Genomic DNA, 13,038 nt, shown 5'->3' on the forward strand with positions numbered 1-13,038 from the left:
CTCACACATGACACTCTTCTCAATGTGTTCACAAGCATGACACCCACAGTGTGCCGTGTCCAATTTTTTTTATTGACATATCAGTTCATTAGCTGCTGGCTGCTCCCATTAACACATCAAGCTTCAGGCACAAAATACTGAAATTAAAACTGTAGATCTAAAAACTGAAAAATGAAATGCACCATGACCAATACAGCACCATAGGTGTGTGCATACATGTGTCCTATATTAATGGGAATTTAAGGTTGGTTACTTGTGGGAATGATCTGAATTCATTCTAGGCACTTATTAACTAACTCTTTCAAACAGTAGTTAGGGCACAGAGATTTTTTATCCTCAATGCATGAAAAACAAACAAAAAACGTTTCCAGCGTAAATAATAAAGTGCAGAAATGTATGAATATTCTAAGGCCACAGGTCAGAACTTTCAGTTGTAATTAAATTAATCTAACTTTTTCATCACAAATGTAGTGTCATTAACTAGTAAGTTCATATTTAGCGAATCATAAAGGAAACATTGATTGCATGGATTTAAGGACACTTTCATTAACAGTGAACTTCAGCCTTGTGTCACCACACTGATTATCATCTCATGGAGAAACACAACAAGTCATAAATTCTAGTTGTTTGGACCATCCTGCTCCTTCGCCACACCGCTCTCAGCCGTCTCAGTGAGCTGAGGGGCAAAGGGTCCGACCAGCCAGTTGAGTGGTGTGTTGTTGAGCAGGTACTCCATGACACCATCCAGAGACTGTTGAACCTGGGGACAAGCAGATGTAACTATTAGCCTACATTCAATAGTTTGAATTTCAATTGATCAATTTTCAAATCATGTTTAAATAATGTATTGAAGTTTCCTGTTTAATACAGGTTCAATACAACACTCACTGGTATTAATACACACTAATTGGCACAAAATTATATGATGCAGCAAAAGAAAATGCAATTTAGTACTTGGGTTAGGTGGTGACGGCTCCGCTCCAGAAGGAGAGGAGTGAGAGTGCTGGTGTCCCCCAGAGAAGAGTGCAGCTCTTCAGCTGATTGCCTTGCACTGGTCAGCTGGTCCTGGACTGCACCTGGCAGACCCTGAGCGCTGGTGACCACACTGGAGCATGCTGACCTCAGCTGGTCACTCAGACCACGCACCATGGCAAGGGTCCGCCATTCCAGTTGCTATGGATAGAGAAGATGATCAAAAGGAGGATAGATGAAAATAAGTCACTCCATACCTGTATTGTTCACTTACAATCTCGGCCTAAACACAAATCTGAACACAACAAACAACGCACACAACAAGTCTGTTATATTACTGAGATAAGAGTTGTTGTTTGTCTTAGTCCCTCAGAGAAACTTGCTCACAATATTTCATTTTGTTCAAGTGTGGAGTATGTGCTGCAAATATAGGCTACAGTAGACTACACACTGCAAATGCTCTGAAGTGGACAGATAATCTAGTTAGTAACCATTTGTTCAATTCCCGATTGCTTCAGCTCTGACCTCAGATTCATCTTTGGTCCCATCTGGCTCCGACTCGGTCTGTCCAGCTCTAGCCTGCTTCTGCTTCCACTCTGTCCATCTCTGCAGCAGCTGCTCTGAGGCTCCTCCTATCTGGTTACTGGCGGTACCCAGGCTAGCACGGGCACTCTCTAGCAGGTCCAGTGTGCTGGTAATCTGAGCCACTGAAGCATAGGTTGCATCCCTGGCGTGCCGCGCACGGAGCAGTGACTGTTCTAGGGCTCGCTCCTGCACCTTGGTAGAAAGTTTCCCCAAGCGAACAAAGTAGCTGGGGCTCTCAGACAGAGAAGTCACCTCACCAGTGGCAGGTTCAGCTACAGCGGCTGAAAGAGAAATTTGTTAATGTCATATACTGTATAGCCAAGAGAAAGCTATAGAATTTCAAGTCTGGCTTTAAATGCGATGAGCACAAAGGTGTGAGTACAGCACTGTATGTCATGCTCATCCACCCTTAAAAGGGAAACTACATCTCACATTGTGAGATTTTCTTTTGCTTTTTAGTTTTAACTGTTAGTAAACTGAAATAATGCAGTATGGCATGGGCTTGTGGATATGTTTTGACTGATGGATGCTCCCCTCTCTCTGTGCCAGCTGGTGCATCTGTTCCAAGGCTACTTGACTCTTGACAGGGTTAAAGCACATCTGCTCAAGAGAGACAAGAACAGTTGAGAGTCACTTCACTCCCTCCAGTCATCAGTTTATGGACGCTAAGAGCTTTGAAGAATAACACTAGTTCCCTATGCCTGTGTTAAAAGCTACTTTGGTGGGTCTCTTGGCCTATGTCACAGTAACTACTGAACAAATCCAAAATCCTTCCCAGTTGCTTCCATGATGGTACTTTGCTGCTGCCACCAATTACTGGTGCAGTTCAGTATCCCTAGATCAGAAAAAGGAACGGTTACTCCTACACTGGAGTATGGCTGGCTGTCATCATAACATGACATCACAGTAGCAGGTGTCAAAGCTGTGAGCATTGGAAACCGTAGGTGCTTCATGGGCCAAGTTAACAGAGGGGAGGTTCATTGGAAAGTCCTTCCTCCGTCTCTATGAATAGCACCAGCCGTTGATGTGTTGAGATCCAGCCACTGTTGTACAATAGAACGTTTTTATCAAGACCACCACCATCCTGCTACACCACCCTGTCTTGCCTTTTTACTCATAATTCATTTGGACAGTCTCATTAAACTTGCTTTTTGATCTGAAGATCAATGAAGCAAAGACAGAGTGTTGGGTACTGACTCGCATAATAAAAGGCAAATAGAGATATTTTGACAACATTTTTTACCTCCCAATACTGATTCTGACACCTGGACTTACACAGCACTCAATCGATACTGCTGAACCATACCAATGATTTAAAAAGAAGATCAAACGGCTATATACTACTAACCCTGTGAGAATGTGATGTGGTTGCTATCATTGTATGTTATTATGGCTCAACCCTTTGTAAAGCATGCAATACCATCTTTCTTTTATATAACACTTCACTTCAACACTTTTTGTCCTAACATTTGTGCTTCCTCATGGAATTAAATCCTGGCATATTTTCCACACTCTCTTTTTGGGACTAAGCTAAATAACATTTTGCTAATGGCTAACATTAAATAAGCTCCTCTATCTTGCTCCAAAACTGGAGTTGCAAGTGGCTGCACAGCAGCACATGATTCCTGTTTAAGACACCAAAAAAAAAAAAAAGATTTCATTAATTGATTGGAACTATAAAGAGTGTTACACATACTGTATTAATTATGATAAATCAAATTGAATTAAACTGTAGTTATAGTCTGAATACGTACATTAATTCTTTATATGACGCTTAGTGCAAATGATATAAGGACTGCCAAGTGCTTTTCATATGATCAAGTGGGTGCCAACTACTATTTTTGTAACAAATGTAACAGAGCAATATGAAAAGAACAACAAGAAGGGTTCAAATCTAATGAAGGTGGTGTAGCTGCTCCTGAATTGCAATGAGCAAGGACAAAGTGTTTCCCTAAAAAAGGTACAATCTGTGATCTAAAACTAAGCAAAAGCATAACTCAACCAATTGAATTTGAAACAAAGTAGGAATCACTTCTACTTTGATTTATATATCTGGAACTTCAAGGAATTACATTGTACAATAACTAAATCTAACTTCCAAGTGCCTTGTTAATATTAAAACTTTTTATATCAGAATTATTCGTGAAGCACAGAAGTGAAACAGCTCTACGTTATAAAATATTAGCTTAGCTTTGTTTGTGATTGTCTGTAATAAATACTTGGAAAAAACTGGATGCATGTCATCCATAAATAATACATTTCAATTGCAGTTTCAGCTTCATTTGATCCAACTGTCAAAGCACACCTGTCTATACCTCGGCACGAAATATTTGGGTTTTTCTCCTGCCCTGATTTGCTATGGACCGATTATGTTTTCCACATTTTGGACAGCTACTGACCCAGCTCCCTCTCAGTGACCGGTAGGTTCTGATCGACCCAATCCTCAGATCGGCTCAGGGCCAGGCCCATCCCACTGCTGACCATCTGGCCCATCCTGGTGCCCATGACGGTGCTGATACCTCCGCTGACTGCTGACCGGGTCAGCTCGACACCACCCATCACAGCCCCCACCACAGCATCTTTGGCGCCCGTCACCGACTGGTACATCATACCAACCGTGTTCGACACCACCTGAGAGACAAAATTAAAAAAGATTATGTGGCATGCTTGGAGACTAATGGTGGTGCTATTCTGTGTTTTCTACATACCGGTACTCTATAATATTCACACATATGCCATTTTGGAAAATTTGGTCTATAAGTAGCAGCTGGAGTGCATTATAGCTAATGCAGGGTACAGTACAGCAGTATGAAAAGTGAAGACTAGAGAGTCTAATCTTCTCTTATCTGCTTATGCTCTAGCCATTCACTGTATCAAAGGAAAAAGAAAGACTGTGGTCAAACCATCTGTTGTTGTTTTTTTAATTTTTATTTGTATGCAGTTTAACCTGTGGCTAAGTTATTTTTACTAACTGTTCACATACTGTGAAGTGTAAACATCGTTGCTAAGGTAACCAGTGTGTATGTGTGTGTGTATGTGTGTGCAACTTTTGGACTGATTTAGAAAGCTGGCAGCTACCAGAGCTTGTGTTTTTAGGTTGTCTTGATGTCTAAATGTGAATATTACTACAACAAATAACAAAATAAATGGTCTAATGTGCTAGTGGTTAATGGTATGATGAATCAACCTAAATGTACAGTGAAAAGGAGAAGACAACAGAGCATCAGCAGCCTGTATACTGTAAAAGGTCTCAAATGTATTATTTGCCTTCATAATAGTAAGTAGCAATGCTTCTGTCTGACCTTGTCTGCTGGTTGGTGAAGGATAGGCAGCTTTTCTTCCATCTTCTCCAGTCCTTTCAATGCATACTGATTTACTGTGGCAACTGAAACAAGCACACAAAAGACATTTTCTTAGATCTTCATAGGAATAAAATGTGACACGAATCCTATTAAATGTATCAGAGAGGAATGATATCCCAAGATCTTCACTGTGCAGTAAAAACCTAAAGAATTTTAATTCTGTTAAAACCATTAAAAAACAAGATCTGCAAATTTTATTTTCAGGAGAAACAACTTATTTTTTATTCCAATGGTGTATTCGAGCCCAGAGGTAACGAGGGACCTGACATTCTTTTATAGTGCATTTCAGCGCTGTCATTGCACATATATTACATCATACTCTTCACAGGGAGGCGAACTTACGCTGTGGTTCTATAATGTCCAGAAGAGGCTTGGACCCCGTGGTGGCAGCTGTTCCAAGGGTTCGCGCCCCACTTTCTGCTACATCCATCACTCCCTTCAACAAGGGCACGTTGTCTTTGGTGCTAATGTAGGCACTGGAAACTGCCTCACAAGCTGAACTGACCAGGGGCAAGTTGGTCACTCGAGAAACAACATTCTAGGAAAAATAAAAACACAAAGACAACCATTGCTGTCATTGAAAAGAAACCACATTTGAGATATACAATCCTCTCTCTATACAATAAGGCTCATTTCAGTGCAGGGTTTTTAATAATAATTGATTCCTCACAGTAGCTTATAAAATGGGGGAAATTCTAAGCGTCAAATGAGTTCGTAATATGCCTGAGTTTTGTAATAGGTGTCATTTTGGGTCAAAGTGTTTCTCACCTGCTGGTCTCCATTAGCTGGTTCTGCTGCTGCAGTTCCGCTCTCATTAGTCTTCCCACTGTCTGCCATTGTGACTGCTGGATTCAATCTCTGACATGGAATATAGAGAGCCAGAAACAGATTCACCTCACATCGCTTGGTATGCATGATGAAATACATCTTCCTCTCTGATATTCTTTGCTTAAGTGGCTGATATACTTTATCTTGCAGAGAACTGGTGCCTCATGAATTTGGAAATAGAATCGCTGTCTTGTAAGACATTGTAATGTGGGCAGAAAAGCGACTGAGCCGTGTTAAATTAATTTGTCAACACTATGATGCAATGAGGAAGAAACTGCACTTAAAAAAATAAAATGGCAGAGCCAAGCATACAATTTAAGTGTCTGTGTCAAAGTTTAGAGTCGAAATGTGGATAATGATAAATCTGCAATTTAGATTTTTCTTGTTTATTTCCACAGCTGTATTTCTGTGTGTTAAAACAAAATTTAATCTTGACAGAATTAAGTCAAAATCTAAAATTTGTCCATGAAATGATGGTTAAATGGCCAGTGTTTGTTTGTTCAAGGTGTACGATAAGCATGTGCAAAAGAATAAAACAGAATTCAGCTCAGGCCTGTTTCCCCCATGCAGTGAAACAGCAGTGGCACCTCAAGGTGATCTTTGCTTTAGCATCAAACTCTCTGTACATGAATAGAAAACATAATGAATACTGAAATTATAAATGATGAGATATGATTCTAGGGGTATGCAAAGTGGTCTAATTTGAAATTATAGTTCAGAGTCAGAGAAAAGCACAGAGTAATGGTAAGAATGTGAACCCGCTGGAGATTGATTGTTCACAAGCTGCCATGAAGGCAGGCAGGCAGGCAGAATGAACCTATGGATATCATTCATCATTTATTTATCAAGTGAAGACTGCTAAGTGAAATATTAACTAATACTGCACTTCTACCAGTGTAAAATATTGCTTTAAATGAAAACCAGGCTTAAAGAGTTATTCATAATGAAATACAGCTTTAGATAAAAATTACCCTATACTACACTGCCTAATACAGTGACGTATTGCCTTAAATTAAAACTCAATGTCATACTTATCAGCCCTGCAGAATATGGTAAAATACACCCATAATTTATTCTGTCAATTGTCCAATTATATATCTACTTCCTATTCAAGTCAGGAGGAGATAGAGTGTCATTATCAAATGAGCAGAGGCTCAACTTTGCACAAGATGAGTGACATCACTTTCCCCACTGCCCATCTAACATGCTTCTTCTAGGGTGTGAGCAACACAAATTTTATCATCATGAACTGATGTCTTATTTTCTTGACTGATGAATCAATACATATACACTACAAAGAAAAATAGTGGCAAAAAGTGAACTCTGATTTCCCAGAATCCAACCGGCCATTCAGAACAAATCCACTATCACAGACGACTATCAATTCTTCACATTTGAGATGTTGGATTTAATGAGGTTTGGGCACTTTTACTTAAGCAACTTTAAACCTTAATTAATTTTCAAAATACTACTAAATAGCTCTTATTATGTATGACCATATTGATAACGTCTTCTAGCGAGAGAAAACAATTTCATTGGAGTTAATTAAATATTGCTCAACACAAGGAAAAAGCCTTATCACCTTCAGAAAAATCACACTAAATTCCAATATTATCATCAATCTGCAAAACAACTAATTAAGTAATAGTGAAAGTGATGGAAAAAAAACAAAGACTTGCAAGTGAAGGGAGTGAGGGGTCGCATTAGCAAATAGAAAACACCCCCTCTGAGGCAAGATCTCTCCCTTCTCCTTCTGGAGCTCCCAACATGTGGACAACATCTGTCTGTTCCACTGTTCCACCAGATGGCACAGAGAGACAGAGATGCTCTCCAATCGACCTGACTGTCTTTCCTGCAACACTGTTAACAAGTGTTTGACATGCTTGACCCGATGTATAGGGCAGATGAGTCAAAGAAGGACATGACCCCCGGGGATCATACTGGAGGAGGAACATGCAGCAGAGGCACGAGGACTGCGTCCAGCCAGCCGTGGCCTCCACAGTGAATGCTCAGATAAATTAGGCTACACGTCGACCTGAATGGAAGACCTGTTGATGGAAAAGCAATGCTCATATCCGACACACTGCACTGTGGTTCCAAACAATGGAAGACCTTCATATATATTCATCATGTCACACACTTGTGTAAATGTCATAGCAAATATAGTACTCTCTCTGATGTTTTCATGACCTCTCCTTTCCCAGACGTTTTCTCAGGGCTCTGTGTGATTGCAAATTGCATTTTATTGCAACAGCTTTGTTGAGCAACATTTTTTTTTCCTTTCCCTGAGAGGCAGTTGATGGGATCGTCACTTATCACAAAGCAAAGTCTGACACGATCCTCCCTGTTATCAAATGTGACATGAACCCGAGATAATTTTCAGAGGCATGGTACATAATAGTATGAGGATTACTGTTATGCAACACAACCAAGCTGTCTCAGACTCAGAAATGATCATCTGGGTGACAAGTTGATCCCAGCAAACCACTCATAAAGAGCCAATCTGGCTTCTCCCCGTTTCACTCCATGTATTATTTGTCACCTCTTAATGGTTTTGAGCCACACCATCCTCTTTCAGAAAAGACTGCACACATGTCGGAGCTGAAGCTCTATGTGACCTGCTCTATGTGACCTTTGATATTAATGGACAAGCTGGTACACCTCCAGGAAAGTATTGAGACACTTCTCATAGGGGACAGTGGCGGAGTGGAAACAAAAAGAGAGATCGTGACTAGTAAGTGGGTCAAAGAGCTCCCAATGATGCTAATGATGAGGAAGGAGAAACGTATAATAATGGGAGGTGGGATGTTTTCTTACAACTAAAAATGTCTTTTATATTTGAGTTAAATCTAAAACAGTATAGAGTGAGATCAGTGGGGTCAGGTCTGGCTGCTCCAGGGGGGGCATGGCACGGGAGATAAATGGATAAGGAGCAAAGTAAAATCTCTCACATAAAACTTAAAGCTTCAGTTTTTTTTTCATGTGAAACACTGGATTACTTTATTTCTTCAAGCCTAAAATGAAACAATCTGAGAGGATAGAAGTCACTCACTGGTTGAGGTGTTCAGAGCTTGTGTCGACACAGGAGATTGCTTCATTTTCAAAGCTGAAGGGGCTGGGGAGCCACTGCCTTAACACAATATGACATCTAATATAAAATACTCTGGGTTCGCAGTCACAAAGAGATTGTCCAGTTTGTGAGGAATCAATCCAACTTGCAGCAAAAAAAAAAAAAAAAAAAAGGACATGCAACAGCTTGGTACATTTGTGATAAGAGTAGGAGGAGGATTCCCAGCAGCCCACAGAAAGCATATTTAAGATGACCATAGATTTATTATAAGACCTTCATATAAAGTTTATTTTATTTTAGGCTATATATTTTTTACTTCCCTATAATAATAAATTGTTATTATCCATGTTTTTCACCCTGTAGGGGGCGCAGTGTGTTATGTTACTTCCTACTTGACAGCTGTCACTTCTTCCACTTTATGGTGGCTGAACTTTAACCCAGAGCAGGAACAAACGTAACCTCAGCAAATACAAACTCTTTGTTTCATCGTTTCCTCCTTTAATTTGTCATAACTTCTGCTCAGAGTAGACGCATCGCTCTTCGGCAGTAACAACATAAGTAAGTAGGCTAAGTTTCCTAAAGTCCACAAAGGGGAAGTAACGTTGTTGTCTAAACAGCGGGAGCACCTGGCTCAGCGTGGCTAACTTTACCAAACGGAGAATAATGGTTTTTAAAAAAAACAACCCCACTGACCTGACTGGCAGTTTGTTGCTCCTGTGTCCTGCCGTGACCTGCGGTGTGACACCGGTCAATGAACCCGTCCAGTCCCCCTGGCAAACAAAGCGCCTTTTCTCTGTACAACTACACTGTAGAGCCAGAAAACACAGGGCTGGGCGGAGGGTGTGTGTGTGTGTATGTGTGGGATTGTCTTCTCAACTTTAAACCAATTAAATCACAGCATAGGAGCGACAGGGTTTAGCTGTCCAACCCGATGCAAATGAATGTAAATAGGCTTCACGGGATAATGCAGGTTGTAGTTCTATAACGTTAGTGTGACAATGACTTTGTGGACTCACTCACCTCCCAGTGAGTCCTTTAACAGGACATACTCTGCCCCTTTCTATGAAGTCTAGTGTATTGTGTTTGACACTTGCCTTGGTGGAGGTCTGTGCTTGTGGCTCTGTTTGATTTTCATTTGAGATATGCATGAATAGCCATATAAGGATGGATGCATTTTGTTTGGCAGAAATAAGAAATTAGCCTACACCAGTCAAAAGTTTGGACCTTCTCATTCAATGGTCTTTATTTTTATTAGGCTACTTTCTACAATGTAGATTCATACTGAAGACATCAAAATGAAGGAACACATATGGGATTAAAGCAGAATGTGAATGTGTTAGATTTTTTTCAAGTAGCCACCTCCTTTCGCTTTGATAACAGCATTGCACACTCTTGACGGTCTTTCATCAGATTCATGACGTTGTCACCTGAAATGGTTTTCCAACAAACAGTCTTGAGGGATTTCCCAGAGGTGGCTGTTTCGCTTTCACTCTGCGGTCCAACTCCCAACCATCTCAGTTGGGTTTAGATCAGGTGAACCTTAACACTTTTGTTTTAATTAACACTTTTGGGTTTACGTCATAATCATTATATGTTCCTTCGTAGTTTTGAAAAGGTGTGTCCAAAGTTTTGGCTGGTAGTACTGTAAATTAAACTGGAGAGAGCTGGGGAAATTTCAAAAGGGTGTTAGGCTACCACCAGTATTGTGATATTTTGTGTGATAGAATTGTATTGATACTTGGATGCCAAGTATGAATCTTTTATAATGTAAACAAATTGAAGTTTTTAGTAGTAAAACACTTAACGACTGTGATGGTCGGTCTGTCTGCCTGATGATTCCATAGTGCAACACTACGAGGTATTTACAGTAAATGAGATGAACAGACTGCGAACTACATCTTCAGAAAATGACAAAGTTTTCCTTTTCGGGACATAATTTGCAGTTCCAAAAAGGTAAAGAATCACAATGTATCCCAATGTAATTGCAATACAAATGTTTTGTTGCAATTGTATCCTATCATGACTTACGTGATGTGATAACATCTCATTGTGGAGTCTAGTGATTCCCACTGTATTCAAGTGCAAATTTGAAACATTGTCTAATTTATGCTTCTTTTAACATTTGTTAACTCATGTCTTCTCCAGACTCCGTGATGTTGTACAAATCTCCTCTGCTGATGAAATCCAAAAGAGAGCTCCAACAGAAATCTAAGCATATTGTAAGTAAAAACTTTTCCTTTCAACTTCAAACTGTAGATTAAGTGTGCATTGAAAACAACTAATTACTTAGTGGTTAAACACATCCTGAATGTAAATGTGGCCACGTTCCTATCCTATACTGTCTGAGCTGTGTGGAAAGGCAAACAGCCATATTAACTGCAATTGACATTGTAAACCCTGAGAGGGCAGTCTTTACCCATTAAGTCAACTTTTTTTTTCTCCTATGGCCTCACCCATGCAGAGCTCATTCACATTTACATCCCTAAGATCTTAGAAACACTACAACTTCAGAGCAGAGAGTCTTTCTGTATTAAATATTAATATTTGATATTTTAATATTTTAATATCTCCGGGAAAAATGGGGCATGGATGGTAAAGGAGGACAGACTGTGACAATAGTTGCATTCACCTAATGTACTTACAGTATTACATCGTGTGGGATGTGATTTCCACATAACTGTTCTTCTTGATGTGGAATTCACATATTACTGTGTGTAGCCTACTTGTAAAACCAATTCAGTGACTTCCCCCTACTAGATGCTGTGTATCATCATCACCAGCACTCTATTAACTCTCCCTTTTCATTTGGGGAGGATTTTCATTATTCAAGTCATTACAGTCTTCATTATGTGTTCCTTTGTATTTTCCCAAATGCCTGCACCAGGCTCCAGAGAAAGGAAACAGATTACCTCTTGTGTTGCTATCACAAATTTGTTGAATGGAACCTGTTGTAGCTTTGTTTTGGTCAAGTTTAACATTGGCAGCAGAGAAAACTGGTTAGAGAGAAAATAGCCAGAGGTGGTAAACATGGGTGTGTTGTCTTGACCACAGCTGAAAGACTTGTTTCCCTTGTATTGTTTATCTTTATGTATTGCAGTGTAATTTTACCTCTGCATTATGCCCCTTTTAGTAAAACACACATCCACATGCACAGCAGTGCTACACTCTACTGCAAAGGAGTTACCAACCTGTACCCTGAAGGTTCTCATCTGTTCCTGCTCAACTCTTAACTCTGCTTCAATGGATCAGTTACTGGGGCCTAAATTGTTCTGGATATTGAGTAATTGAAGATTAGTAGATAACAGGAAAATCACTCATCCCCCAGAGTAAAATGATCACTCTACTCTCCCACTCTCTCTCTCTCTTTCCATTTTTTGCCTGGAGACATACCTTTCATGATAACAGAAATAAATTGGCAATATGACCACATTTTCATGGGTATGACACATAAATCTTATTTATATGGAATTATCTTAAGACATTTGAGCTGTTTTCATAATGAATCAAATGCCTTCTTTCAAATCTGGTCATAATAGAAATGGGAAAATACACATTGCTTTAATCCATGGCAACAAAGGTATTGCAATAAATGGTGAAAAAAGGGTAAATGCAGTATGCAAGATGCAGAAGCAGAACAGATTTGCATGCATTCAGTATAATAGCCGCTGAAATTGTCCATACTCTCAGTCAATAAAAAACAAACAAACAAAAACCACAACCAACTGAGATGCTGAAGGTATCACCATATGTTTGATTTGATCTGAATTTATTTTGGTCAAAAAACATTTATCATCAATGACAAAACAAACAATTGACAACAAATCATTGTTTGAAAAGGTGTAGGTGGAAATATACAGTGATGTGGTCCTACCCCATTATATCTCTTGTCCTCTATTGAAAATAAATATTCACTTTAACATTTAAATGCAGCCCCCCAAAAATGCCTGGTGTTAGATTAAGTGACTCTTCTTAAATAAATGATAAATAATAGATACCATAGATACCATATCTTAACTAATCCCTCCTCATCTGTATATTTTATGTACATTTTCTTTTATTTTATTATTTTTTTGCCTAATTTTAATACATCCTTTCAATTCCTCTGCCAACCCATTCCATAAATCCACCCCACCTACTGAAATACACATCTCTTCATTGTTGTAGGAACACAATGCTTTTTGAAATTTAACTTTTCTCTAAAATTATAACCCCCCTCCTAGT

The 13,038-nt window shown here is 39.5% G+C and overlaps 2 protein-coding genes across 2 annotated transcripts in view; one reads left to right on the plus strand and one right to left on the minus strand.

Annotated features, from left to right (window-relative positions):
* Nucleotides 1-53: 53 nt before the first annotated feature.
* On the minus strand, nucleotides 54-9,656 carry plin3 (perilipin 3). The gene is made up of 8 exons (XM_083969626.1): nucleotides 9,511-9,656; nucleotides 5,688-5,777; nucleotides 5,262-5,457; nucleotides 4,860-4,942; nucleotides 3,957-4,188; nucleotides 1,498-1,838; nucleotides 955-1,173; nucleotides 54-760 (listed from the first exon to the last, which is right to left on the minus strand). The coding sequence occupies exons 2-8, from the start codon at nucleotides 5,754-5,756 to the stop codon at nucleotides 620-622; spliced, it is 1,281 nt and encodes a 426-aa protein (XP_083825752.1). The 5' UTR covers nucleotides 5,757-5,777; nucleotides 9,511-9,656; the 3' UTR covers nucleotides 54-619.
* Nucleotides 8,523-13,038, plus strand: part of sema6bb (sema domain, transmembrane domain (TM), and cytoplasmic domain, (semaphorin) 6Bb) — a 142,057-nt gene continuing 137,541 nt past the window's right edge. Inside the window, exons 1-2 of the mRNA XM_083969624.1 lie at nucleotides 8,523-9,375; nucleotides 10,963-11,036. The gene's annotated coding sequence lies outside the window, so the exon portion shown is untranslated. The remainder of the gene's footprint in view (nucleotides 9,376-10,962; nucleotides 11,037-13,038) is intronic.

This window comes from Trachurus trachurus (assembly GCF_905171665.1).
Source record: "Trachurus trachurus genome assembly, chromosome: 4".
Lineage (NCBI taxonomy): Eukaryota > Metazoa > Chordata > Actinopteri > Carangiformes > Carangidae > Trachurus > Trachurus trachurus.

Bases quoted from the DNA above. Each gene is read 5' to 3' on its own strand.
- plin3 (XM_083969626.1), bottom strand. From the start codon at position 5,756: ATGGCAGACAGTGGGAAGACTAATGAGAGCGGAACTGCAGCAGCAGAA. The intron at 4,943-5,261 runs GTAAGTTCGCCT...TGCTTGTTTCAG, and splicing joins GGACATTATAGAACCACAGC to TTGCCACAGTAAATCAGTAT. The intron at 1,839-3,956 runs GTCAGTAGCTGT...TTTCTCTTTCAG, and splicing joins GGTCACTGAGAGGGAGCTGG to CCGCTGTAGCTGAACCTGCC.